Genomic DNA, 23,374 nt, shown 5'->3' with positions numbered 1-23,374 from the left:
TCCATTTATATAGTTTTTCCAAAAAGAAAGAGAAGAATAAAAGTAAAAGATTTATGCATTTCGACAGCAATAGTAATTAATAAAATTTGGTTTATTTTGTGTAGTTTTTTTTGACTTAAAAGACAAAAAAAAACATAAGATACAAGCCAAAAATCCAGAAAGTCACGCATTTTCCTTGTGTTAAAATAGACGAAAATGTAAGTTTTTTCGTACAATTTTGCCCTCAACTTCATGGCTCAGTCCAAATGAAAAGATTATCAAAATCTGTTTAAGTACTACTCCCATATTACTTTATATTTTCCCCAATGTCAAATCCTTACAAAACCCACAGTTTTCAATTGCAAGCTACAAAGTAAACGGCTGCGAGAAAAAAATAAAATCTTTGGGGGCTTACGTTTCGGGTTACCAGTCGTAGTCCCTCAATCCAATTTCAACATTCTTCATAGCTGATTTTGCAAGTTGAAGAATCCATCACTGGTAAAGAGGCAAGTTTTCCCTTCATTCTCCTTTTCGTTTTTATGCAAATCTTGCAATTTCTTGATTTTTACTTATGAGGGGAAGATTTTGTTTGAATTCAAATGGGTTTTCACCAATTGACCTAATCCTGCTATTTGTTTTATGGGGGAGCGTCAAATGAGAGTCTTTCTATGGGTTTTGCTGTTGTCTGAGAAGATGAATAACATTGCTTTGTCCTTTTATATATATATATATATATGTGTGTGTGTGTGTGTGTGTGTGTGTGTGTGACTTAGGCTTGCAAATCTAAAGCTCCCATTTTTGATGATTTGCCCCAATGTTTTTGAGTTTACTAGTTTGAGAGATTATTGTTAGGATATTAGTTTACTTATGTTTCTGTGCTATTGAGGTTCATACATTAATTTCGCAGGTTATATGTATGAAGCGATCAGTTGATCGAGAGGAATTTTGCTGATAATTTTAGTTGTTTTCCTTAAAATTTGCCTGTTTGTGGTTAGGAGCTGGTACAGTATAGAATCAATCACATGTGATTCAATATGAAACTATTTGGATTCAGCTATATGAATCATCTACGTCCATTCCGCTTGCATTCAATACTAAATGACTGTCTTTAAAAGACAATTAGGATTCTTTAGAAATAGTGCAGTATATTTAGTTGTCATTGTTGGAATTAAGGATGCTATCCCCACTTGGTGCAGTCCTAATCAATTTGTTTACTATCACTTTTGTTTGCAGGCTATAGCATCTGCGGACTATCTGTGGAGAAGTTCTCATGGCTGACACTGGAGAAAATAGTGCCTTGTTCCCAATTTTTATACTGTCAATAATTGCCCTGCCTTTAGTACCCTATACAATACTTAAATTACTTCGTGTTGCTTCAAAGAAGGAAAAGAGTATTCACTGTGCGTGTTCAGTTTGCTCTCGATCAGGAAAATATCGCAAATCCATTTTTCGAAGGGTGAGCTATCAACCAAGCATCTGTATACAATTTTATGTTGGATGTATGCATGGAGTTATGTTATTGATCTTGCGACCCAATATCCTGTTTTCTAATCTTTGAATTTCCGCGTGCAGATCTCTAAGTTTTCAACATGTAGCAACTTTACTGTGCTGCTGCTTTGGGTCATTGTGATTTTCCTTGTTTATAGCATCAAGCAAAGTAGTCGTGAGGTGAAATTCAAACATGCTACAATTACTTCAGTTCTCTAAATGACATTGATAGGTTATCCTAGATTTTTCTCCTTGCATATCGATGTTAGGAACAGTTTCAGAGCATGGAACTTAGATAAGGAGATTCAATAACATGCTAGATTCCCACTCATGGGGTTTCAATTTGTGACTTAAAAGTAAATTTTAAACCTCTTTTTCCACTATACTAGAAGCCTCCTTTTATGTCAAGATGATTCGAAAACATTTATATATATATGTACAGTTTTAACTCTATTTGCACAGTATAATGTGTTGCCAAAAGGAATTAAATTGAACAACCTTCACTATGCTCTTGGTTAGGAAAACATATTTTGTGATTCCCCCTCCCCCCACCCAGCCAAAAGAATTGGAAAAAAAAGGAGCCAATAGATGTTGCAAGTAAAGGTCTGGCTGACATTGGATCTTTTTCTTTCAAATCAGATTGAAGCTTTTGATCCGTTCAGTATTCTTGGGCTAGCACCAGGAGTTACCGAATCTGCAATAAAGAAAGCATATAGGAGACTTTCAATACAATACCACCCAGACAAAAACCCTGACCCAGGTGAGAGGTGTTACTGGGATGCAGTTTGTGTGTCACTTTACCTCTAAATGATGAAGATCCATCTCTCTCTCTCTCTCTCTCTCTTAAAAAGAGACAAACAGAGAGAGATTAAAAAAGAAGAAAGAAAGGGGGAAAAAGAAACTGAAATTGATGAAGAATCGGGCATTCTGTATTATGATGTCTGCTTACCAGTTATATTAATCTTTCTTCTTGATTTTCAGCTGCTCATAAGTATTTTGTGGAGTATATTTCCAAAGCTTACCAGGCCCTGACAGATCCGGTCTCAAGGGAGAATTTTGAGAAATATGGACATCCAGATGGCAGACAGGTGTTGATTCTTATCCAGTAATAAAATTATACAAGTCACCTTATCTGTGGAATGAGAGAATTATGTTCAGTGCCTTGAAATCCGTACATCGATACTAACAATATTACGTCCTGCTGTAGGGTTTTCAAATGGGAATAGCGCTTCCTCAGTTTTTGCTTGATTTTAATGGCTCATCTGGTGGTATATTATTACTTTGGATTCTTGGAGGTTTTATACTATTGCCAATGGCGGTTGGTGTTGTTTATCTATCAAGAGCATCAAAGTATGGGGGAAATAATGTCAGGCGTGAAACTCTTGTCACTTATTTTGAATTAGTGAAGCCCTCCTTGGCTCCAAGGTAAAAATATTTTGCTACACATATGCACTGTAATTGTTCAGTACATAAATATACATTTGACACATTCCGTTGTGAAGCCTCCTGTAAAAATATGATGGTGCATTAACCGAAGAAGTAATACTAACTCGATCAAATTAACTCTCTTATAATTTGTCTTAAACAAAAACTTCCTTTTGAATTTATACATCCTCAGCCGAAAAAGAAATAGTAACTCTTTGTTGGAGAAAACCATTGGTTGAGAGCTCCCAGTTATCTCTTAGCAAATCAAATACCAGAATAGAACTAATCCTATTTTCGATAAGGATGGTGGGAGGACTGCTCTTTTTCAGTTCTGTAAGTGTTAGATTTCATCCGTTTTCATTTTTCCTCTCTAGCTTCTGGTGAATCCAAAAATCAGTATAAATCATTAACTAACTGCCTCGTGTGTAGATTTTGTCCATGATATTTAAATCTCTATTTCTTTACTGCCCTCCATGCTACATATGCTTAACCAATGTAGATCAGCTATTTGTAATTGCTATATAGCTTCTATGGTTCCTCTAGATAAGATTATGTGAGCATCCAATCAGAAATTTAAGTATTTATTTTATCAATTGTGTCAAAATTGGACCGAGTTACCAAGTACATGTATTGGTTGGAGGTAGCAGGTACTCTGCAAAATTAGTTGAAGTGCACGGAAGGCCCCAACACCATATCAAAAGGATAAATAAACTAATAATTACAACATTTTGAGTTCTGGAGATATATCTTTTGGTATCTTGAAGGGCATGTTTGAGGCTGCTATAGTTCCTTTCAGAAAAAAGGTTAATATTATCTCCTGTGTACACAAGCAATTGTCTGTTAGCGTTACAGCATTGTTCAAGGCAAATGTCTATGCAACTCATATTCATTTGTTCTTTGACTGAGGTATCTGTCCATAGGACTTCCTAGGATTGAATTTTCGTCTTGTGAAGCAATGCTATAGTCATGTTACTTGAAAGCAAAGAATTTTTGTTAGCGTGCATCTCCCATCTTCATAATCAATCTAAACCAGCATTGTGTTACGATCCCTGCCCCATGTGTGACTTTATTAGTAATGGGCTCTTTTTTTTTACTTGAAGATCAAGTATAGGTCCCGACGTTCGGTTTAATTTTCATTTTAAATATTCCTTTATTGTTTTTTTGAGAATGACACATTGCCAAATATAGCAAAAGGTATATTATATAATATAGAGGTCACCATCATCATCAGATAAAAAGTTATTTTCATTCACAACGATAACTAGTTGTGTCCAAAGAAAATATTTCCTTTATTGTTCTTGATCAAAATATTTTCTTTGTTGTCCTTAATCTTGTTCCCAATTATCTTGTTTCCTTTTTGTTAAACAATCTTGATCTTTACACACTAAAATCACATCCTACAGAAGGTGTGGAAGGTGAGAGGCTGTTTGACATGTTTTAATTATGTACTCCTTCCTCAATCTTTGAAAATTAAGCATTTTGCCTTGGTTGATATTGAGTGTTTTCAGTATGTATTTGATTGTTTTTAAACGACTTGTGACATTTGAAATGACAGCAAAGTTATGGATGTATTCGTTAAGGCAGCTGAGTTCATGGATATTCCAGTTCGAAGAGCTGATGATGAACCTCTTCAGGAACTCTTCAAACTTGTGAAAAGTGAACTGAACCTGGATGGTAAGAATGCCAGGCAGGAGCAAGCAAAATTTTGGAAACAACATCCCGCTATTGTTAAGGTGAAGTTCAAAAGAGATATTGCCATGAATCATGATACTTGAAGCATTTTGTATTTACCATAAATCTCTTGTAGTAAGTTTATTTTCCTTTCTTTGTCAGGCCGAATTGTTGATTCAAGCCCATTTACTTCGTAAAGCAGACACTTTGTCTAGTAACTTGCAGCAAGATTACAAACATGTGCTACAGTTTACACCTCGCCTTCTCGAAGGGCTAATCAAGGTAAGTTTTTGCGTTACTTTTAGTATCATGCAGTTTGACATCTGATGGTTTAAGTTTCATGCTATTATTATTCGTTAGATGGCACGTATGCCAACTTTCGGTACTTTGAGTTGAATTTGATATATTGAATTTGTTATGGAAGTACTAGGTTACTGGTGGGAAAGCTAATAGGTGGTCCAAATGGAAGTAATTCTCTTGTTTTTCTTGCTAAAAAACATACCGCCTTTTATTTTTCAAATAGAACAATCACAACAAACACTCCAAAGTAAATAAGAGGATAACTATAAAATTGCTATGAAAATAGAGTAAGACATTAAAAGGCAAGCTCAAAACTGTAACATTCTCAGGAAACTGACCTGGGTCTGACATACATAAGCCAGTCTAGGTTGACAAGCTTTTTAGCAATTAAATTTTGAAGAATTGTCCTAACCAAGTTTCCATTCTTTAGATTCTCCTTTCTGACTTCAACAATCCAGACTCCTTATCTACTTCTTGTTTGCATCATAGTAAAATGTAAATTGTGAGGGCAGAAGGAAGATATTAGAACAGTATTTCACATTACTTGGCATATTTATGGCGGTTAGGTGGGAACTTTGAAGGATTTTTTTTAATCAGTATTATGTGTTCTAGATAGTTTAGTTGATATCTTATAGATGTAGTTTTGAACTTATTTTGTCAAACAACTTTTCTTTTAGGTTGAGATTGTCTGATGTTAATGCAACCAGCCATCCTTTTTTTTTTTGTACATGAATATGATTTGCTGCTGTTCAGTATGTGTTGGCTAATATAAGTTGACTTAAAACTTTAACTTTTGGTTTCTTATCTACCCTCTTTTTCAACTGTGACTTGGAGTTGGTCATCTTGTTTATTGTTCATGCAGATGGCAACTGTGCCACGCACTGCTAAGGGACATGGTTGGCTAAGGCCTGCAATTGGAATCGTTGAGCTCTCCCAGTGCATAATTCAGGTCTTTCATCTAGTGCTGTTTAAGCAATATTTCTGTCATTGTGTCAAATGACTTATTTACTACTACTAAAATGACTGTAAGCATAGTTTTGTCATTCAACTGCTAAAGTTTAGGTTGATTTAGCAAAGTCTTTATATCCATGAGGAGGTACTTTGATTATGTTTTGGTTAAAGGGAGGTAACCTACTATCTCTACCATACACATGAGAGCAAATTAGATTTTCCATGTTGACTAGACCTGGAAACTGAGACTTGTTGGCCCAGGAGACCGACCTAACAGGCCCAGAAAATGGGGTCCAAAACTGTCCCAGGCAGGCTGGGCTGGTCCCAATTGTCGCCCAAAATCAGTGCAGACCGGACTAGGCTGGCTATTGGAATGGACCAGGACCGAGTGGGCTTGTAATAAAAAGTAACTTACATTTTGATAATACTTGAGGTTTCAATTTGAAGAATTCTTTGAATAATCATCAGCTTCTCTGTAATCTTCTGCCGTTAATTCGAGGTGGCAAATGGGTGGAATGGGCTGAATTTGGGCAGGTCAAGACAGGTTGAGTTATTAAATGGGTGGGTTATTGATCCATTCAAAAGTTACTTTGTCTGAAATGGGTTGAAATGCGAGTCAAACCCAACCCGTCTTACTAATTTTAATGCTTTTTTTGTTCTTTTATAAATTTCTTAGTACCTAATAAAATTATTATTTTTCGTTATATGAGTATATATGACATACCAAATAAAAAAAATGTCTTTTTTAAAAATATTTTGACAAAGTTTCTCATGGATTAATGTGGGGTACATATCAGCCCCAACTTTGATGGCCTGAAATGGACGGGTCAATAATCAGCCCAAATTTGGTCGGGTTGGTCGGTTTATGATTTCATGGGCTGATTTTGCCACATCTACCGTTAGTATTTTTTGAAGCTTCAATTTAAGATTTGTAAATAATTACATTTTACAATGTAATGTCTTACATTCTTCAAAATTATGAACAATAAGTTACAAACAAACAAACAAACCCGGGGCTCGCCTAGTAAAAGCTAATAAATTGGGGCTTTGAGCTGGTTCCATTCCCCTGGAGTTTTAACTGGACCAAACCGACCTAGTTGGTAGGTCACTGTCAACATGCCTCCTTTTCATTGTATCTAAAGGCGTGTGCAACCTTATATTATCCACATTAAGATAAAAGCTTCAGATTTTCAGAATATTGAATCTTGTGTGTCTGTTGTGGATGCAGGCCGTTCCCCTTAGTGCTAGGAAGGCAGGTTCAGGAACCTCTGATGGTGTTGCTTCGCTTTTACAGCTTCCACATTTTAGTGATGCAGTCATCACAAAGATAGCGAAGAAGGTAAGCATCTTTTCCTATCCAGACATATCAGAGACGTTCCTTGAGAAGTTAGCTATAGACCGTTATTAGGAAAATGTGGTTGTTTGAGTGTGAGTACGTGCAGCATTCTTTCTTCTGTTCATACTTACCACACTCTAATTGTTTAATCATTATTTGTGACATGGTTCTTGTCATAGTCATAACCTTTACTCTTTTTTGTCCATGGAAGGTGCGTACGCTACAGAACCTCCTGGACATGACCCTTCAAGAACGTGCCGAGCTGCTTTCTGATGTTGCTGGCCTATCCGCTGCTGAAGTACAAGACGTGGAGAAGGTGCTAGAATTGATACCTCGTGCAACAATTGAAGTTACTTGCGAGACTGAGGGCGAGGAAGGCATCCAAGAGGGGGACATTGTCACTGTGCAGGCATGGGTGACAGTCAGACGTGCTAATGGTTTGATCGCAGCTATTCCACATGCTCCATACTATCCCTTCCCCAAGGGAGAGAATTTCTGGTTTTTACTTGCAGATGCCAATTCAAACGATGTCTGGTTTTCTGAAAGTATCAACGTTATGGATGAAGCAGCAGCCATAACAACTGCTTCAACAATAACCGAAGCGAAAATGGAAGCATCGGGGGCAAATATGGAGGAGATTGCTGCCGCTGTTAAAGATGCTGTTGCGAAAGTTAAGAGAGGGTGCCGACTGATCTTGGGCAAGATCCAAGCTCCACAGGCAGGAAATTACAGTTTAAACAGTCATTTGATGTGTGACGCATGGATTGGCTTCGACACAAAGACAAACTTAAAACTAAAAGTATTGAAAAGGAGCAGAGCTGGAAGTCGAGGTAGTAATGTGGCTGGGGGAGTGCAGGATGAGAATGACGTTGAAGATGAAGATGAAGATGACATTGAAGAAGATGAAGAGGGTGACCAGAGCGAGTATAGTGAGGATGAGGATGAAGACAAGGATGACGAGGATGATGAGGCTGACAAACAAAACAATATCTCTAATAGAAAGGGCTTTGCTAATGGCTCCGCTCGAAGAAAGGGTAGAAAGTAAGTTCCAGGCAAATCCGATTTGCATAATGGGGTCTGTATTTTAATATCTGCTGGAATAACGCTATTCATTTTCTAGAGTTGGCTTCTTGGCACTGAATGGATCGCAATTTGAGAAAGTTAATTTAAGAGTTTTACCTAACATTTTTACATGGTTTTGGCCAATTTTTATTCCCATTCACATTTCTTACTCTGCATGTTCATTGATTTGTAGTTCACCTCTTCTTACCCCTGAAAAAATTTGTTCCTACAAGTGTTCTCAACCATCGCCTTTGTAGGAACTTGGATAATCTTCCTCTTGGCATAGGCATGAGGTTATAGATTCAAAGGGATTTGCTCCTTTACGGCCACAAACCCATTTCTGCTGCAAAGGGTAGACTGGGCAGGTTGGGTTGAAATGGGGTAGTTAGACTGGTCTGAACTAATAAATGGGCAGGTTGGGTGAATTTGAGCGGGTTATACTGGATTGAACTAATAAACTGGCAGATTGGGTGAATTTGAGTGGTTTAGATTGGATTGAATTAACAAATGGGCAGGTTGGGTGAATTTGGGTGATTTAGACTAAACTGAACTAATAAATGGGTAGATTACACTTGGGTTAAAACAATAGATCATAGCCCAACTTACTAAATTATTTCTAAGTTTTGATTTCTTTTTGTTTTCTTATAATTTGTTTAAGTACCTTATAATTTTGTCTGTTTATTGTTATACTTATCAAACTAAAACTATTATCTTTTTAAAAATATTTTGACAAGGTTAATATGGATCAATTTTGATAATATATCAACTTAAACTTTTAAATGGGCAGATCAAAATGAATTGAATTAATAAATGAAGGGACCAGCGTAAACTTGGGCAAGTTTTATCACCCTTACTTACACCACTCATCTCTTGATATATTTGTAGGTTAAAAATCGCTTCACTTGGTTCTTACTCTCTCATTTCACTTGAATATACATTGCAGTCATGGGGTAGATTAACTTAAATTACAGCTATAGTTTTGGGTTTTCCTCTAGGTTCATTTGACAATGAGCAGTTAAAATTCATCACACGAGAGGAAACACAACAATAAATGTCGAACGAATGATAACTTTATAGGAATTCAAATCATTAAGTTGACATAGAGGATTCCCTTGTTTCACTAGATACAATTGATATTTCACCCGGTTCACACTCTTCAACGTCTTTGATTTGCTCTACATAATCTTCATCAACTTCATCTGCTTGATCTTGTGAGTTCTTGTTGAACTCAGACTCATCGACCTCTTCAGACTTACTTTCAACATCATGATCTTGAGATTTATCAAGATCTTTTATTCTTATTTTTACCCTCTTTCCTTTTATGTAACGATATTCCCACTTTGGGGGTGGATATTTCTTTTTCAATTTCTGGTACTTGTCCAACATTCCCAGTTTCTGAAAAACATTTCCCACCATTGTGACAACCGGCACAGTGGGCCTAATACCAAGCTCTTCCATGTCTGCAAATATCTGCAGATGAATACAAATCTAGATATCAGCAATGAAACAGACATGGAACATTATTTCAATTAAGAACACTATACATTGATGGTTCATGTAGATAAAAAAGCTTCCTACCGAAATATAGTGTCAATTGAAAGAAGAGTAAGAGAATCCCGAACACTTCCAACAGCTGTCAATATTTTTTTTTTTTTTTTTTTGATTTGCACCGGGTGTCCGAGTCTCTTTGAGCCCCGACTAATCCCGGGGGTGCACAGGCCCTCGGCAAGGAGTTTCCCGCAAGTGCACCACGGTTAATTCAGGTTTTACCTAGTCCGATGGCCCTCAGAACAACAGCTGTCAATATCTTCTCAAACCAAAACAGCCGAAGCAAAAGTATGTAGACACATTCAGTGGTATGGTGGCTTTCTCCACCTACACTCAAACTCTCACAAAGAAGCTTGCTCTCAAGTCTTTCTTACGGTTGTTGAGGCCCATGAGCACGCCCTGCCGCTAGTTTTGGCATCAACCTAATGCTAGAGCTCACTCTAAGAGAATAATTTCTCCCGAGATGGAAGGTACCAAGTCTATTTTCCCGAAGAGGTTGTTGGTAAAACACTCTGTACCAATAACCCTGTACTAGCTTGGTCTTGCCCTAGAATAGCACTTACTTTCACAAGCCAAATCTTGCCCTATTTTGAAGGCACCAACCCACTTATCCAACATGGTTGTGAAGGATTCACTTTCCATCCATTGCAACCCTGAAGATGGCTAGGCATACAGGGAATAAACTCATATTCCCTCGTGATATTTAGTTATCATCTAGAAGTGATAGGTAATCCACAATTAAAGAGTACAATAAATTTGAACACCACCACTGTGTGAACACAAACATCAAAAGCTTAATCTAATTTTTTTTTTTTTATGACAAGGGAAACCCGCAGCTGCTACTTTTTGGGAGCGCACAGGGTAAAACTTCCGCTCCTATGCAATAGCTCGCAAATCACATAGGAGAGGTAACCCACACTAGGCAAGACCGGTGCGACGAGCTTGACCCAGAAGGCAAACCCCTTGCTCTCGCTGGCAAGGGGTTTCGAACTTGAGACCTCCAACATGGAAGTCCCAAGCCCAAACCACTGGGCCACCCCGAAGGGTCAAAAGCTTAATCTATTTTACACGTACAGGTTCTGCTGAAATCATCCACTGAAGCCGTGTTTATTATATGAAATACTCTCTTTTCGGCTTAGTTCTATTTTCCTTCCTGTATTTCTGTGCTTAATCTGTAACTTCAACATATCAGATTTGAGCTAGTTTAGTTGTTGCAATATAAACAGTTCTTTTGGCAGTTACTAACCTCACTTTCTCTCTTCACTACCCGTTCCCTAAGCACCCTAAACTCCCTCACATATAGCAAACTTGCTGCTATCTCTTATATATGTCTTAACAACCTCAAGGTGTTTGTATGTGAAGAAGGCTGTGGCGGTATTGAGAAATTGGCTTAAAATAAGGGATGACACGAGGCAAAAACCGACGACGCATTTAAGTTCTATATGGTATTGTTGACTCCTCTATCTAAAGAGCTAAACCAAGGTTCCATTCACATGGAAAAATAAGTGTTTCTCACTGTGGGAAGACAGACCAAAATAAGAACAAAAATCCATTATTAGTATTGCACAGTCAGTCCCACATGAGTAGAGGCCTGCAGGCAAGCGAATAGAAAAGTAGTCTTTCTCTGCGGCAAGCATATTCAAGTACCAAACAGCACGACGAATAGGCAGCTGTTGGAGAGAAGGCACCAGTCAGACCTGCAAGCATTGGGTAGTATGCAGCGGCAGTTTTCAATCATACAATGAGTACTCTTAGTCTGACTTTTAGGGGTAGTCAGCTGTCCTCGTTCTCCCAAGTGTTTCTCACTGTGGGAAGACAGACCAAAATAAGAACACACAATGGTTCAAGTGATGAAATGTGAACTTTCTTTCATTTATTTGTTTTCTGAGAGGCACTTCTCTGAAATTCTATGTTTGCATTGCTTCCTTTGTACATTAGGTTTTACCACAACACTTCTTAGACTACTATATTAATACATTGCTAGCTTCTTAAGTTTATTAAAAAAAAAAAAAAAAGTGAGGAAAAACACACACATAATGCTTCTTAAATGCCAAAGTCCTGTAGCATATAGTTTGACTGTTCCATTACCATTGAACAAAAGCACTTATCAAAAGGCACTATTCCATGGAAATAAGAGAGAAAAAAATAAAAAAATAAAAATAAAAGAGAAGTACCTAGGTATTACTGGAGAGAAACCAATTAATTGAAGAGAATGAGTACAGAAGCAAGAAAAAGGGAAGGCATAAAAAATGTAGGATACCTCAAACATCTTCTCATTCATCTCCTTGTGATAGTATATGGCTATCATTTTCTGAAAGAAAATACGAGGCATACTTTCCAGATTCTGAGAGAATAGTTTCAGCCAAAGCTCTTCAGCTTCCTCAAGTCTTCCATCCTCAGCCAAGGCATTTAACAACGCAAAATAGCTTCCCATTGTTCTCCCTTGACCTTTACTCAACATCCACTTTGTCACCTGTAATTAGATACCCTTGATTGATACAATTTATACTAGGACCTGNAAAAAAAAAAAAAAAAAGAGAGGAAAAACACACATAATGCTTCTTAATTGCCAAAGTCCTGTAGCATATAGTTTGACTGTTCCATTACCATTGAACAAAATCACTTATCAAAAGGCACTATTCCATGGAAATAAAAGAGAAAAAAATAAAAGAGAAAAAAATAAAAAATAAAAAAATAAAAAATAAAAAATAAAAGAGAAGTACCTAGGTATTACTGGAGAGAAAACCATTAATTGAAGAGAATGAGTACAGAAGCAAGAAAAAGGGAAGGCATAAAAAATGTAGGATACCTCAAACATCTTCTCATTCATCTCCTTGTGATAGTATATGGCTATCATTTTCTGAAAGAAAATACGAGGCATACTTTCCAGATTCTGAGAGAATAGTTTCAGCCAAAGCTCTTCAGCTTCCTCAAGTCTTCCATCCTCAGCCAAGGCATTTAACAACGCAAAATAGCTTCCCATTGTTCTCCCTTGACCTTTACTCAACATCCACTTTGTCACCTGTAATTAGATACCCTTGATTGATACAATTTATACTAGGACCTGATAAGCCTTTTAAGGAATGAAAACTTAGGGCACCAGATAAGATGATACCTGAATTATCCTTTTCCACTCTTTTTCATTCTCAAGAATTTTCAATGCTTTCTTCACTGTAATCAAAGGGAACTCCAGTTCCCATGCAATGAAAGAATCAAGCGCTCCGTAGACTTCTTCCTTGACATTTGATAATCCCTTTATCTACAAAGAGAAAATCCAAAAGTAAGCTAAAATTCTGTTAAACCAGACTTATATATTATATCATTATTCAGGATGCAGGTGCCTGTTCATGTTGGGAGGTGGTCAATAGTACAATTTATTGATTATGCGTATACAGAAGGGCAACTAAGACAAGAACCTGAGGCAAACACTCTTGTTAATGTAGAGAAATTGAAACCTTTTGTCTTGAAATCATACCCAAAAGAGAAATAGTGTAAAAAGAGAAAATCTTACACACTCAACAAGCTTCAGTGACTTGGAAATGGTCCCTATTTTCTTTTTTGTTTTCCACACTCGAGGATACCTTGGTCGTGGACCTTTAGCTTCGCACACCTGAGAAACATCAGAATTATGACAGAGAGGTGACTTCAAGAGCAAGAAGAGAGGAAATAGAAAAGAGCAGTGTGTACTAAAAGAGAAAAAGGAAGACAAGGCAAACAATAATGAATCATAGGAACCCAAATTGAGCATATTACTTTTAAACGTCCAAGTCAGGCAACATCTGATTCCTCCTGAAGGAAAATTGAAGTCCTTTACAGTTACCGTAGAGTTTCTCTAAACTTCTACAAGTTTTTTCTTTTCCAAAATATTAAATCCATTTCTCTTACTACTTTCTAATAACTTTTAAACACATTGACATTAGCACTGCAGCTAGCAGCTTACCCTATATAGAACTTATGACATAGCAGTGTGGGAACAACAAATTTGTTAGGCTTCAAGAAAATCTGCAGAATCTTACCACAACGTTACGATTATAGTTCTTGGGGAGCTGAATTGTTTGCTGTCTTCTAGTAGTAAAAATTACCGGAGAATACCTCAAACAAAGCATTCTCAGTGGGGAAGAAAAAGCATCAGTTGAAACTCCTGCAACACACAATCCAAGAATTAGATAAAATAGCACTCAATTGGGGTAAGAAAATCGGTTCCCTTATTTTAAAACCTTATCCATACACTCCCCATCGAAAAGAGATTACATTTTGATGAAAGGGATTGCTCGAATCGTAAGCACCCTCCATCTCCACCTCCCACCCGGTGGTAGTGGTTTCGAGTCACCGGAAACAAAAAAGGGTGGGAGCTTGGGAGGTTAAAAAAACAATTTTTTTTTCTCTTTTTGGGTCAATAACTGCAACCAACATGGGTTCGAGCAAAAATAAAAAAGACTGAAAGATTTACCAGAAAATGCTCACAACTAATTGAGAGCTGAAAGTGAGACTGTATTTTAATGGCTTCCCAAGAACAAAGTCCGTTCGCACACATGGAGAAGTGAGATATTTTCTCAGCTGAAGGGTTTATCCTAGTAAACCAAATGAACCCCAAGGGCATTACAGTAATTTCACACAGTTATTTTGGCAGGTCGACTCAGCTGTAGGGACTGTATGGGAGCAGACATGGAATCTTTTATCGCATATTGCTAATGAATAAAGAAGAAGAAACAAGCGAGCGCTTTCAAATGGATAATAATAAGAGAACCACAACACCCAATCACAGACTGATGGACGAAGAAGATCTTTGAAAAACCCCTCTACTTTTTGCTTCTATTTCACCGATCTCTCCCCGTTAATTCAATTTCTCAGTTGCTGAAAACTTGAAAAATGCTTATGGTAGAACCTGCCGCCGTCGCCGTCCGTTTCCCCGCCGGTAACTTCAACCGCACCTCCCGCCGGTTTTCTCACTCCGCCAGTTTCTTCATCCCTCGGTACTAGTTTTCATTTTACTGTCTCTATTACTGATCCAGCTGATTATTATATACTAACAGTAAAAAGCACACAGTGCAAGCTCAAATGATGTTGTAAACTCGTTGCGGTATATGTACTGTTTGCTTGTAGGAATAAGATAAGGAGGTTGACGACGGAGTATTGTGGTGGCAGAATAAGAACGGTTAAGGGAAAATGTGGGATTAAAGCAAGTGCGAGAGATCAGCCTAGTGCGAGTTCTGGACCAGTGAAACAGAATGCGAAGCCATCCAGGTATCATCCGTTTGAAGACATTTCGGATTCGGAAAATGGGGAGAATGAGGAAGCTCAATTGTCGCCGGCTGAAACTGCTAGAACAATCATTGAGGTACCAATAAATACTATTGTATCATGTTTGCTTTATTTGATTGTATGTTGGAAGCATATACTGATTTTGAATGCAAATGTATAGAGATTTTAGTCATTAGCTGTTGGAAATAGTACAAAGAAAGAAGAACAGAAAGTTTGGGATCACTTAAGATTTTATTTCCTTACTGAATTATTGTTTCACAATGCCCTTGGAAAGCTGGATAGCATCCAGGGTCATCCATGGTGGTCAGAGAGTAGTCATACAAACTTCCAGTGTCAGGACATTACTCCCAGGCTCTCAATATCTTTCTGCTTTCCCTCTACCCTGTCATGAGCAAATATAATACTATTTCCGTTACCACATGATCTTTAGTTATACACCAGAGCAACACTAACGGTTTCAGGTTTAGTAAATAGTGCATGAGAACTTTTCCTGGCCAGATAACTGATGAACTCGGATAGCTATTTATCACTGTAGCTAGTTGTCTTCAGAAAGCTAATATTGGTTTTCCTACTTGATCTGTAGGTAAACAGCAAAGCAACACTCATGTTTTCAGGTGTGGTCAACAATGAAGTGCAGGAGAACATTTTCTGGCCAGACTTGCCTTATATAACTGATGAACTTGGAAGTAAGCTGCTCAATTCTTGTCATTTAGCATGTTATCCTACCACTAGTACATTTTGGTCGTTATGAAGGTTTATGTGCTTTGCCTTTTGGTCAGACATCTACTTTCAAGTGAAGAATGATGAAGACATCCTGCAAACTCTGACAGCCGAAGAAAATGTTGTGGTATGGACATTGAAGTTAAAAAGTTCTGTTTGTTTTCATGTTTGCAGAATGGTCAATTGATGCATTGTTCATTTACATATTTTTGTGATTGGATCAGACCGAGCATACTGCCTTCTGTGAGTACTTCCAAATGATTCTGCCGTGTTGCATACATGTTTCTTGATTAGTCAACGGTCTTCCAGGGTGATATGTACTAACCTTTTGCAGAAGTTCATGTCATCAATGTATAATGGTGCAAGTTGTATTATTCTAGTTTATCTACCATGCAGGATAAGTTTGTCTGAATAAAGAAACTTCTTGATTGTTGTTTCTATAATCATCTTCCCATGGAAAGACTGTTCTGTCATGTAATTACTTGCCTGTCTTCAAATATCAGTTATTTTTAGACAAACTGGAAGTTTGCTTTTAAACATGTTTGTTGGTTCCAACCATCTTGGAGCTCTTTTAGCATTTCAGGAAAGGAAAAAAAGAGAATGAATTTTGAATAGTGAGAGGAAGCTATGTGTATGCATAATGTTAGTACCTATGATTAAGCTGACATAAGTCTGCTTTTTTAAATTTATCAAAAAAGATCTTTTTTGTTACCTTGCTAGGTTGTAAATGACCAAAAGTTGATAAGAAAAGAGTTCTGAATGCTTGCTTAAATTTCAAATACGATGCAGCAAGTAATTATTGGCCTAGATACTGCTGAAATGCTCAGTGAACTAGAGTCATTTGGTCAATCTGAAGTTGATTATGGCATAGATGATTTTGACGATGACGACAGTGATATTGATGACGAAGATGACCTCGATGAAGATGACAATGATGATGGTGACAGTGACGAGGTATTTATTTATTTCAAATGCTTTACTTTTTAGAATGCGAGTAACTGCACTTTCCATTTGATAAATCAGTTTAAATGCTTGTTGACAGGATTGGGTTGCCATTGTTGATGATGAAGATCAGGATGGGGATTCTGATGGGTCATTGGGGGATTGGGCTAAATTAGAAACGATGCGCTCTTCTCATCCAATGTATTTTGCCAAAAAGATCGCTGAGGTGATTCTCTACATCATTGATTTCACGCCATGAAAAGTCAAAGTTAAGTTTAAGAGAAACATTAAATCGATTTCCTTTTGAGTGAAATCAGCACTGTTAAACATTTATTTTTCTGCACATGCTGGCATTAAACCTTCTGCATCTGCTATCTAATTGGTAATTTAACCCACTTCGTTTGTGATCTTCTTTGCTTCTCAGGTTGTGACAGATGACCCCATAGATTTCATGGACCAGCCTCCTGCAGGTCTTGCTATACAAGGCCTTCTAAGGCCATCCTTCCTGGAAGAGCACACTACGATTCAAAAGCAGATATCTGAAGATACATTGAGTGACGCGGACTTAAACCGGATAGAAAAAGATGATGACCACAAAGAAAAGGGTGGTGCTCAAATAAATGGCCACAAACATGAGAGTGGATCATCACAAGAGAACCCAAGTTGGGAAGAATTGGAAAAGGATGAGAACTTAGGAAATGGAACTTCATTTTACAAGCTAGAGATGATCAGAATTCAGTTAATTTCTTCCAATGGGAATCAGGTAACTGTGTGTAGGTTTTATGTGGTTCAACCTGATTGTTGTTGGTTAGCATTCCCTTCTTCCCTCTCCACGTGTCTCAGTTTATGTAGTGCAATTTCTGTATTTACAGTAATTATTTTGGTCATCTCGAAACTTATTGTCATATGGAGAATCATTGTGGACTTCAATAAGTTCTGATGGCACAGAGAGCAATACTAAATGAATATTTAATTTAACAAGTCAGGAATATGAAGGAATAATTATCATTAGAACAGAAAAAGGAAAAGAGGGTACTCTTTTTCATTCGATTTCTGAACAGAAAAAATGTCTATCCTGAATTAAACAAGTTTGTATGCCAAGTTGAAATCTAGTTTCGGAATTGACTCTGTAAGCAGGATTCTGAAACTGTTTTGTGACATGGTGGATGATAAATGATATGATAATTTCACTGTGGATTTTCCCTACCAAGTGAATCTTGTACACAAGATCCATGGGGTGTTATTTTTTTTTTCTTTTTTCTCTTTCAATTGTTTTAAATGAAATTTGACCAGTTCTATATCTGCATTCTTTGACCACTTTCTGCTTATGGGAGATTCCTGTTTACATATTCATCATTATTCAGGGATTACCAAGTTGATGTTTTTTAATTTTGGTGCTCACAGATCTTTGTTGAGTTAGATGATTTTAGGAGAGCTAGGTCTGATGCAATTGTACATTCAGCTGCCAAAATAATATCTCGGCTTAAAGCTGCTGGAGAGAAGACTATGCAGGCTCTTAGATCTCTCTGTTGGAGATGCAAGGGAATTCAAGTGGAGGTAATGGTCCTTACAGCCTGTAATCTCAGATTCAAATATTGTTCTGAGATCAGTAGATTTACTACTTTTTCTATCCTCAGAAGTTCATTGCTGTACAACCCAGGGATTGGTCTACAGGGAAAATAATTTAAAGAAAACCATGCAACTCAACCTCCCTTGCTCATGTGCTGGAGAATATTTTAAAAAAAGATAAGATAAGAAGAGAAACCTGAACATGTGATTGGAAGATAAAATGTCCGAAACCTAAAACAAACTTTTTTTCCTGATAACAATATCTAGTATTGTGGTCAGCATTTTATATTGAAACAGATGAATTTCGGGTCTGTTAGTTATTTATTTTTTGAAAATACGAATGTGCATCACTTGTCTGTGTTTATGATGGAAATGTGTCTTATACGTACTGAACTAGATCTTCTATTAAGTATGATGCTCGCTGGGGTATTCATCTAGAGTTTCTTCTTGCAATTTATGGCAGGAGGTGTCTCTGATTGGTGTGGACAGCCTTGGTTTTGACTTGAGAGTTTGCGCTGGGACACAAGTCCAAACACTTCGGTTTTCATTTAGAAAGCGGGTAAGATATTGTAATACTTTATCTTCTTAGGAGTTTTGGGACTCCATCCTTAATTTCTAGTCTTGTTGAATATCTATTGTATCGTAAATGAGTTCCTTCTATGTGGATCAAAGTCCTTGACATAAACTGAAAAACAGACCCATTGATGTGTGTGGTCACCACATCTAAAAGTTTACTCCGATAAAGAGGCATATTTATGTCTTGCATACCCTCACATGCATGCCTAATTCTTTGTTATTGGCAAAACATGTGTGAGTGTCTTTTCAATGAAGAATGGTTGTGAGAAACATGGCCACTAAGGATTCATATATCTGACCCCAAATTGTTTGGGACTGAGGCATTGTTGATGTTAGAAGATTGACAGTGAAACATGAAAGGAAGACTTTTGCATGCTGTGATGCGAACATGGAGTATGTGACCACTTTATTTAAACCCCAAGCAATTAGAGAGGGCACATTCATACTTACTCAATTACGTCTTCGATAGCAAAAAATTGAAATTTAATGTAAAACCACTTAAGGGGTATCCTATGTGAATTTTTTTGAAAAGCCAAATTGAATAAGGAAAAGGGGAAGGCAACCTGCACATACATTTTCTTATATTTATTCATCTTACCTTCTAGGTTATTGGGATTATGTGTTCTACTATCGAAGGTAGTCCATTTTTATTCTTATTTCTTCTCAGCAAGAGAAAAGTTGAAACCTTGAAGACATATGGTGTGCGGTACAACAACATACCCAATGTAGTTCCACCCAGTGGGATCTGGTAGAGAGATTGTTTCTGATAGACCCCCGGCTCAAGACAAAGACAGTCTGGGAAAAGACACAATGGAAATACAATAGACATTCGGTAGTAACAAAAACAACAGATAGTAACAAAACGGTACTATAACAAAATAATACTACAAACAAACTTCACAAAATAATGGATAGTTGCAGCAATCAAAGAACAAGGAACTACAAAAGTAGTCCTACGACTAATAGAAAGGGTAACAAGACAAGACATTTCTACCTACTAGTAGTAAACACTTCTACATACATACTAACCTTCTACCCTAATTCGTGTCCTCCACACCTTCCTATCTAAAGTCATGTCCTCGGAGCTACAACTTCCTCATGTCCTGTCTAATCACCTCTCCCCAATATCTCTTTGATCTACCTCTACATCTACCTCTCCTGAATCCATCTATAACCGATCTCTCACACCTCTACACTGGGGCATCTGTGCATCTTCTCATCGTTGCGGCATCCGTCAATCTTCTGAATGTGAGAGATAGTTGGTCTAACTACCACTTTGTAGAACTTGCCTTTTAAGTCTAGGTGACACCTTATCACACAAGACTCCAAAAGCAAGCCTCCATTTCAGCCACCCTTTACCATATCCTTGTCAACCTCTCCATTTCCTTGGATAATCGACCCAAGATGAAACTACCTCTCTTCTGGATGATCTGCGTATCAAGCCTCACTTCCACATCAACCTCATGCATCATTTCACTGAACTTGCACTCCAAGTATTCAGTCTTGGTCCTGCTCAATCTGAACCCTTGAGACTCCAGGTTTTGTCTCCAAACATCCAACTTAGCGTTAACTCCATTGTGAGTCTCGTCAATCAAAACTACATCTGCAAATAACACACACCATGACACCTCACCCTGAATATATAGTGTCAATACGTGCAACTCCATCAACAGGGAAGTGCTCCGAGTCTCCTCTCACTGTCGGTACTCGTGTCTTCATGGGAAAATAAGTGATTTTCTCACATATTTTTTGGTATTTGGTAAGTAAGCATAAATATTTTTCAAAAAAGATAACATGGCATAACTACCTTTTAGGGGATGGGGCCAAGGAGTTTGGGCAGTGGCGGGGCCTATATTATGTATTATGGGTGCTTAAGCACTCACGGCCTTTTGTGACAAACATTATTATCTAAGTACAAAATTTAGTAATTTATTGAAATATATTAACCGAGCAACCATTCTATGTAGCAATTTCCGAGCTAAATATAGTTGAGCACCCATAATATAAATTTTTTGGATCCGCCACTGAATTTGGGAGGGCGGTGTGAGGGAGTGGGGGGTTGGTGGAGGGGTGGGGATTTGGATGAGGGTGGGCTGGGTGGGTTGAAACCATCAGTTGGAAATGACGTGGGAGAGTAAACGGAAAATGACTTCCCTCCTTGATATTGTGCACATCCTAATAACTCACGTGAGTTATGCCTAATTTTTGCTTAAGCTATGATCCCTGTTACTTTACACGTTTCTTCTATCTATTTATTAGTCTAATAATTGCAGTGAAGTAAAGACAGTGTTTTTACGTGAAAACACCCAACTCATAGAGGCGAAAAAACACAACCTGCACCTTTGTAGGATTTGACCCAAATCCACTAAATCAATGAGCCTTAACATAATTTAAATTACAAGAGTTGCAGCTAGGAACTAACTCTAATCCCCAAAGCAATAATCTTCGCAGATAGTTGCTTCGTTTTTCAAGTTATCCCAACTTGAAGTCCAACTTCTAATTCTGTTTATTCCTAAACAATTGCTTCTAGGAAAGCTGAAAAGATACCACTCGATAATCACCCTAATACGAGAATTTTTAGAACTGACAGTTGCATAGACTCCTAAGCCTGAGACAAGTTCTTCAATCCTTTAGACCTGACAGTTGCATAGACTCCTAAGCCTGAGCAAGTTCTTCAATCCGGTTCTTTGTATCAGAGGCTGCATTTGAAAAATAAGTCAAAACTTGAGTTCTCAATAGCTCTTGCTTATTTGGTTGAGTTCTATCTTTGCTTGTTGTGTGAGTGCCTTATCTTCTTCTGTGAAAGAGTTCTTTATTTATATCTTCAGATCATTGAGGTATAGTTGTTCACAACCACCTTGTGAAGTCAAACTCTTCCATTACCGTATTTGAGTGGAAGACTTCTGCTTCACTTCAACACTCCTTTATCCACTTGTTTTGATGGAGTTCACCTCTGATCTTTTACCAACTTCCTCGGTCTTCTGATTCTTCTAGTCTTCTAGCTTTCATTGGACTTCTATTCCTTCCAGTAGTCCTGCTTCAGCTAATGGAACAGTTCAGCATTGCACCTGGTCCATTAACCTGTTCCAAGTCCAGTCTTGATCCAGCCCATTTAGCCAGGCCAACACATTTCCAAAATGTTAAAACTAATCAAACATCGTATTTTCGAGAAAATATTTTCCTCCCTGCCAAACACACTCATTGTATTCTTGTGTGCCTGCATTTTTCTTTTACCCAGTGTACGTGAAAAGGTAATAGAATGTTTTTTTTTGCAGGCCTCATCAGAGTATAGTGCTGAAAGACAACTTAATGATCTACTGTTTCCCAGGATCCACCACAAGTCGCGCCAAAAGAAAGAAAGTCAGCAAGCTGAATCATGAAAAGCTGAAGACACAAGTCTATTTATTCTCTAGATCTTGTTGTACTACTTCTGACTCAGAATTGTACATAGCATGTAGTGAGTGTTTGATCAATTACATCATATTTATTTCAGTGAAGAGTCATAATTACTCAATTTTAATATGAACTCGACTTTGTACAGCTTAATTCCCATCCCATGCTGAAGCAGTTTTGGTAATATGAGTATTCTTTTTAACCTTACAGTGTGAAACTACTTTCGGAACATTTTACTTATTTCATTGGAACAAAAGGTGTGATCGGTTGGTTGTACAGTTATATATTCGTTGGAAATAAAGGGGTCATCGTTTGTACATTTATTTCAATTTGTATGTGTTCAAGAACCAGGATTACTGTGTGCAATCAGCTATATCTACTCCGTCCGTCTTACAAAGCACAGTTTTAGTTTTGAGTTAAAAATTGCATGCATACACAAATGGAATATTGAAATAGGAGCTGTAAAGACTCGAAGAAACATCTTTTGAGATATTAGCAACAAAAAGCTGCATTACTTTTGCACTCCTAGACAACGAAAGCCTTACTTTTATCATCACTTTTTTGCAGACATAACAGAAATAAGTAGTATAGTAACTCTTAATTAGCTTAACTAAGAATTTTTCATGTAGGGTGTGTTCGGTACGACATGAAAAATGTTGAGTTTTTTACTTAGTTCTTGTATTGATCGGTAGGTAAGCAAAAGCTATTATCCTAAAAGCATTTGTATAAATACTATGAAGGTGGGGTAGGGAGGTAGGAATGTCGGATGATGGGGATGAGGACTATGGGGTTAGGGTACAGATGAGGTGTGTTGGAGGGTGGAGAGGACACAATCAACTTGGAATGTCACTGGTAAAACTTATTTTTCCTATTTTCATTGGGGAGTTCATTTTCCTCATTTCTTAAGGAACTTGTTTTCCTAGAGATCGAATATTATTGGAAAAAGGTGATAATAATGTCATTTCCTAATCAACATGACATCAAACACTGCTAATATATGGCTATGAAGTATAACAGAACTCCATATATGAAGCTAATTGAGTGTTTTTGTTTAATACAAATCAATTAAAACATATGTTAAAATGAACTTCGAGGAAGTTTCTTACACCATGACTTTCGGTGTTCGAGACTAATTATTATTTATATGATCTA

General features: G+C 37.4%; 3 protein-coding genes across 7 annotated transcripts; 2 read left to right on the top strand and 1 right to left on the bottom strand.

Annotated features, from left to right (window-relative positions):
- Window positions 1–296: 296 nt before the first annotated feature.
- Window positions 297–13,506, top strand: LOC125843783 (dnaJ protein ERDJ2A-like). Of its 3 annotated transcripts, none has more exons than XM_049522983.1 (11): window positions 297–477; window positions 1,213–1,435; window positions 1,552–1,647; window positions 2,107–2,227; window positions 2,449–2,555; window positions 2,675–2,892; window positions 4,448–4,625; window positions 4,726–4,845; window positions 5,726–5,812; window positions 7,043–7,153; window positions 7,362–8,341. In XM_049522983.1, exons 2-11 carry the CDS (start codon window positions 1,250–1,252, stop codon window positions 8,193–8,195), a joined length of 2,058 nt encoding a protein of 685 aa, XP_049378940.1. In that variant the 5' UTR covers window positions 297–477; window positions 1,213–1,249; the 3' UTR covers window positions 8,196–8,341. The 3 variants fall into 3 exon arrangements, with proteins under 3 accessions (XP_049378940.1, XP_049378941.1, XP_049378942.1); XM_049522984.1 differs by lacking the exon at window positions 297–477 and adding an exon at window positions 881–980; XM_049522985.1 differs by lacking the exon at window positions 297–477 and adding an exon at window positions 13,413–13,506 and having other exon boundaries at window positions 7,362–8,095.
- On the bottom strand, window positions 9,263–14,339 carry LOC125843799 (pentatricopeptide repeat-containing protein At4g21190). Of its 3 annotated transcripts, none has more exons than XM_049523002.1 (6): window positions 14,211–14,339; window positions 13,777–13,901; window positions 13,272–13,370; window positions 12,876–13,019; window positions 12,570–12,782; window positions 9,263–9,682 (listed from the first exon to the last, which is right to left on the bottom strand). In XM_049523002.1, the coding sequence occupies exons 2-6, from the start codon at window positions 13,864–13,866 to the stop codon at window positions 9,302–9,304; spliced, it is 927 nt and encodes a 308-aa protein (XP_049378959.1). In that variant the 5' UTR covers window positions 13,867–13,901; window positions 14,211–14,339; the 3' UTR covers window positions 9,263–9,301. The 3 variants fall into 3 exon arrangements, with proteins under 3 accessions (XP_049378959.1, XP_049378961.1, XP_049378962.1); XM_049523004.1 differs by lacking the exon at window positions 12,570–12,782 and adding an exon at window positions 12,021–12,233; XM_049523005.1 differs by lacking the exon at window positions 12,570–12,782 and adding an exon at window positions 12,021–12,233 and having other exon boundaries at window positions 14,225–14,339.
- Window positions 14,340–14,480: 141 nt separating this feature from the next.
- LOC125843786 (uncharacterized protein At3g49140-like) lies at window positions 14,481–22,382 on the top strand. Its single transcript, XM_049522989.1, has 10 exons — window positions 14,481–14,733; window positions 14,864–15,098; window positions 15,606–15,708; window positions 15,802–15,869; window positions 16,532–16,696; window positions 16,785–16,910; window positions 17,109–17,447; window positions 18,089–18,241; window positions 18,717–18,812; window positions 22,105–22,382. Exons 1-10 carry the CDS (start codon window positions 14,630–14,632, stop codon window positions 22,207–22,209), a joined length of 1,494 nt encoding a protein of 497 aa, XP_049378946.1. The 5' UTR covers window positions 14,481–14,629; the 3' UTR covers window positions 22,210–22,382.
- The last annotated feature ends 992 nt before the right edge of the window (window positions 22,383–23,374 follow it).

The sequence above is a fragment of the Solanum stenotomum genome, chromosome 11, assembly GCF_019186545.1.
Source record: "Solanum stenotomum isolate F172 chromosome 11, ASM1918654v1, whole genome shotgun sequence".
NCBI classification, from domain to species: Eukaryota; Viridiplantae; Streptophyta; class Magnoliopsida; order Solanales; family Solanaceae; genus Solanum; species Solanum stenotomum.
The sequence above is the reverse complement of the archived record's forward strand: the minus strand, read 5'-3'. Positions and strand labels throughout refer to the sequence as shown.

What these genes read in the sequence shown, in the direction of transcription:
- LOC125843783 (XM_049522983.1), top strand. Translation starts at nt 1,250, where the DNA reads ATGGCTGACACTGGAGAAAATAGTGCCTTGTTCCCAATTTTTATACTG. An exon ending in TCAAGCAAAGTAGTCGTGAG is followed by an intron (nt 1,648 to 2,106) that starts GTGAAATTCAAA and finishes CTTTCAAATCAG; the next exon opens with ATTGAAGCTTTTGATCCGTT. An exon ending in TCACAAAGATAGCGAAGAAG is followed by an intron (nt 7,154 to 7,361) that starts GTAAGCATCTTT and finishes TGTCCATGGAAG; the next exon opens with GTGCGTACGCTACAGAACCT.
- LOC125843786 (XM_049522989.1), top strand. Translation starts at nt 14,630, where the DNA reads ATGCTTATGGTAGAACCTGCCGCCGTCGCCGTCCGTTTCCCCGCCGGT. An exon ending in TATAACTGATGAACTTGGAA is followed by an intron (nt 15,709 to 15,801) that starts GTAAGCTGCTCA and finishes CCTTTTGGTCAG; the next exon opens with ACATCTACTTTCAAGTGAAG. An exon ending in TTTCTTCCAATGGGAATCAG is followed by an intron (nt 17,448 to 18,088) that starts GTAACTGTGTGT and finishes TGGTGCTCACAG; the next exon opens with ATCTTTGTTGAGTTAGATGA.
- LOC125843799 (XM_049523002.1), bottom strand. Translation starts at nt 13,866, where the DNA reads ATGCTTTGTTTGAGGTATTCTCCGGTAATTTTTACTACTAGAAGACAG. An exon ending in ACTATAATCGTAACGTTGTG is followed by an intron (nt 13,371 to 13,776) that starts GTAAGATTCTGC and finishes GATGTTTCTCAG; the next exon opens with GTGTGCGAAGCTAAAGGTCC. An exon ending in TGAATGAGAAGATGTTTGAG is followed by an intron (nt 9,683 to 12,569) that starts GTATCCTACATT and finishes ATTCATCTGCAG; the next exon opens with ATATTTGCAGACATGGAAGA.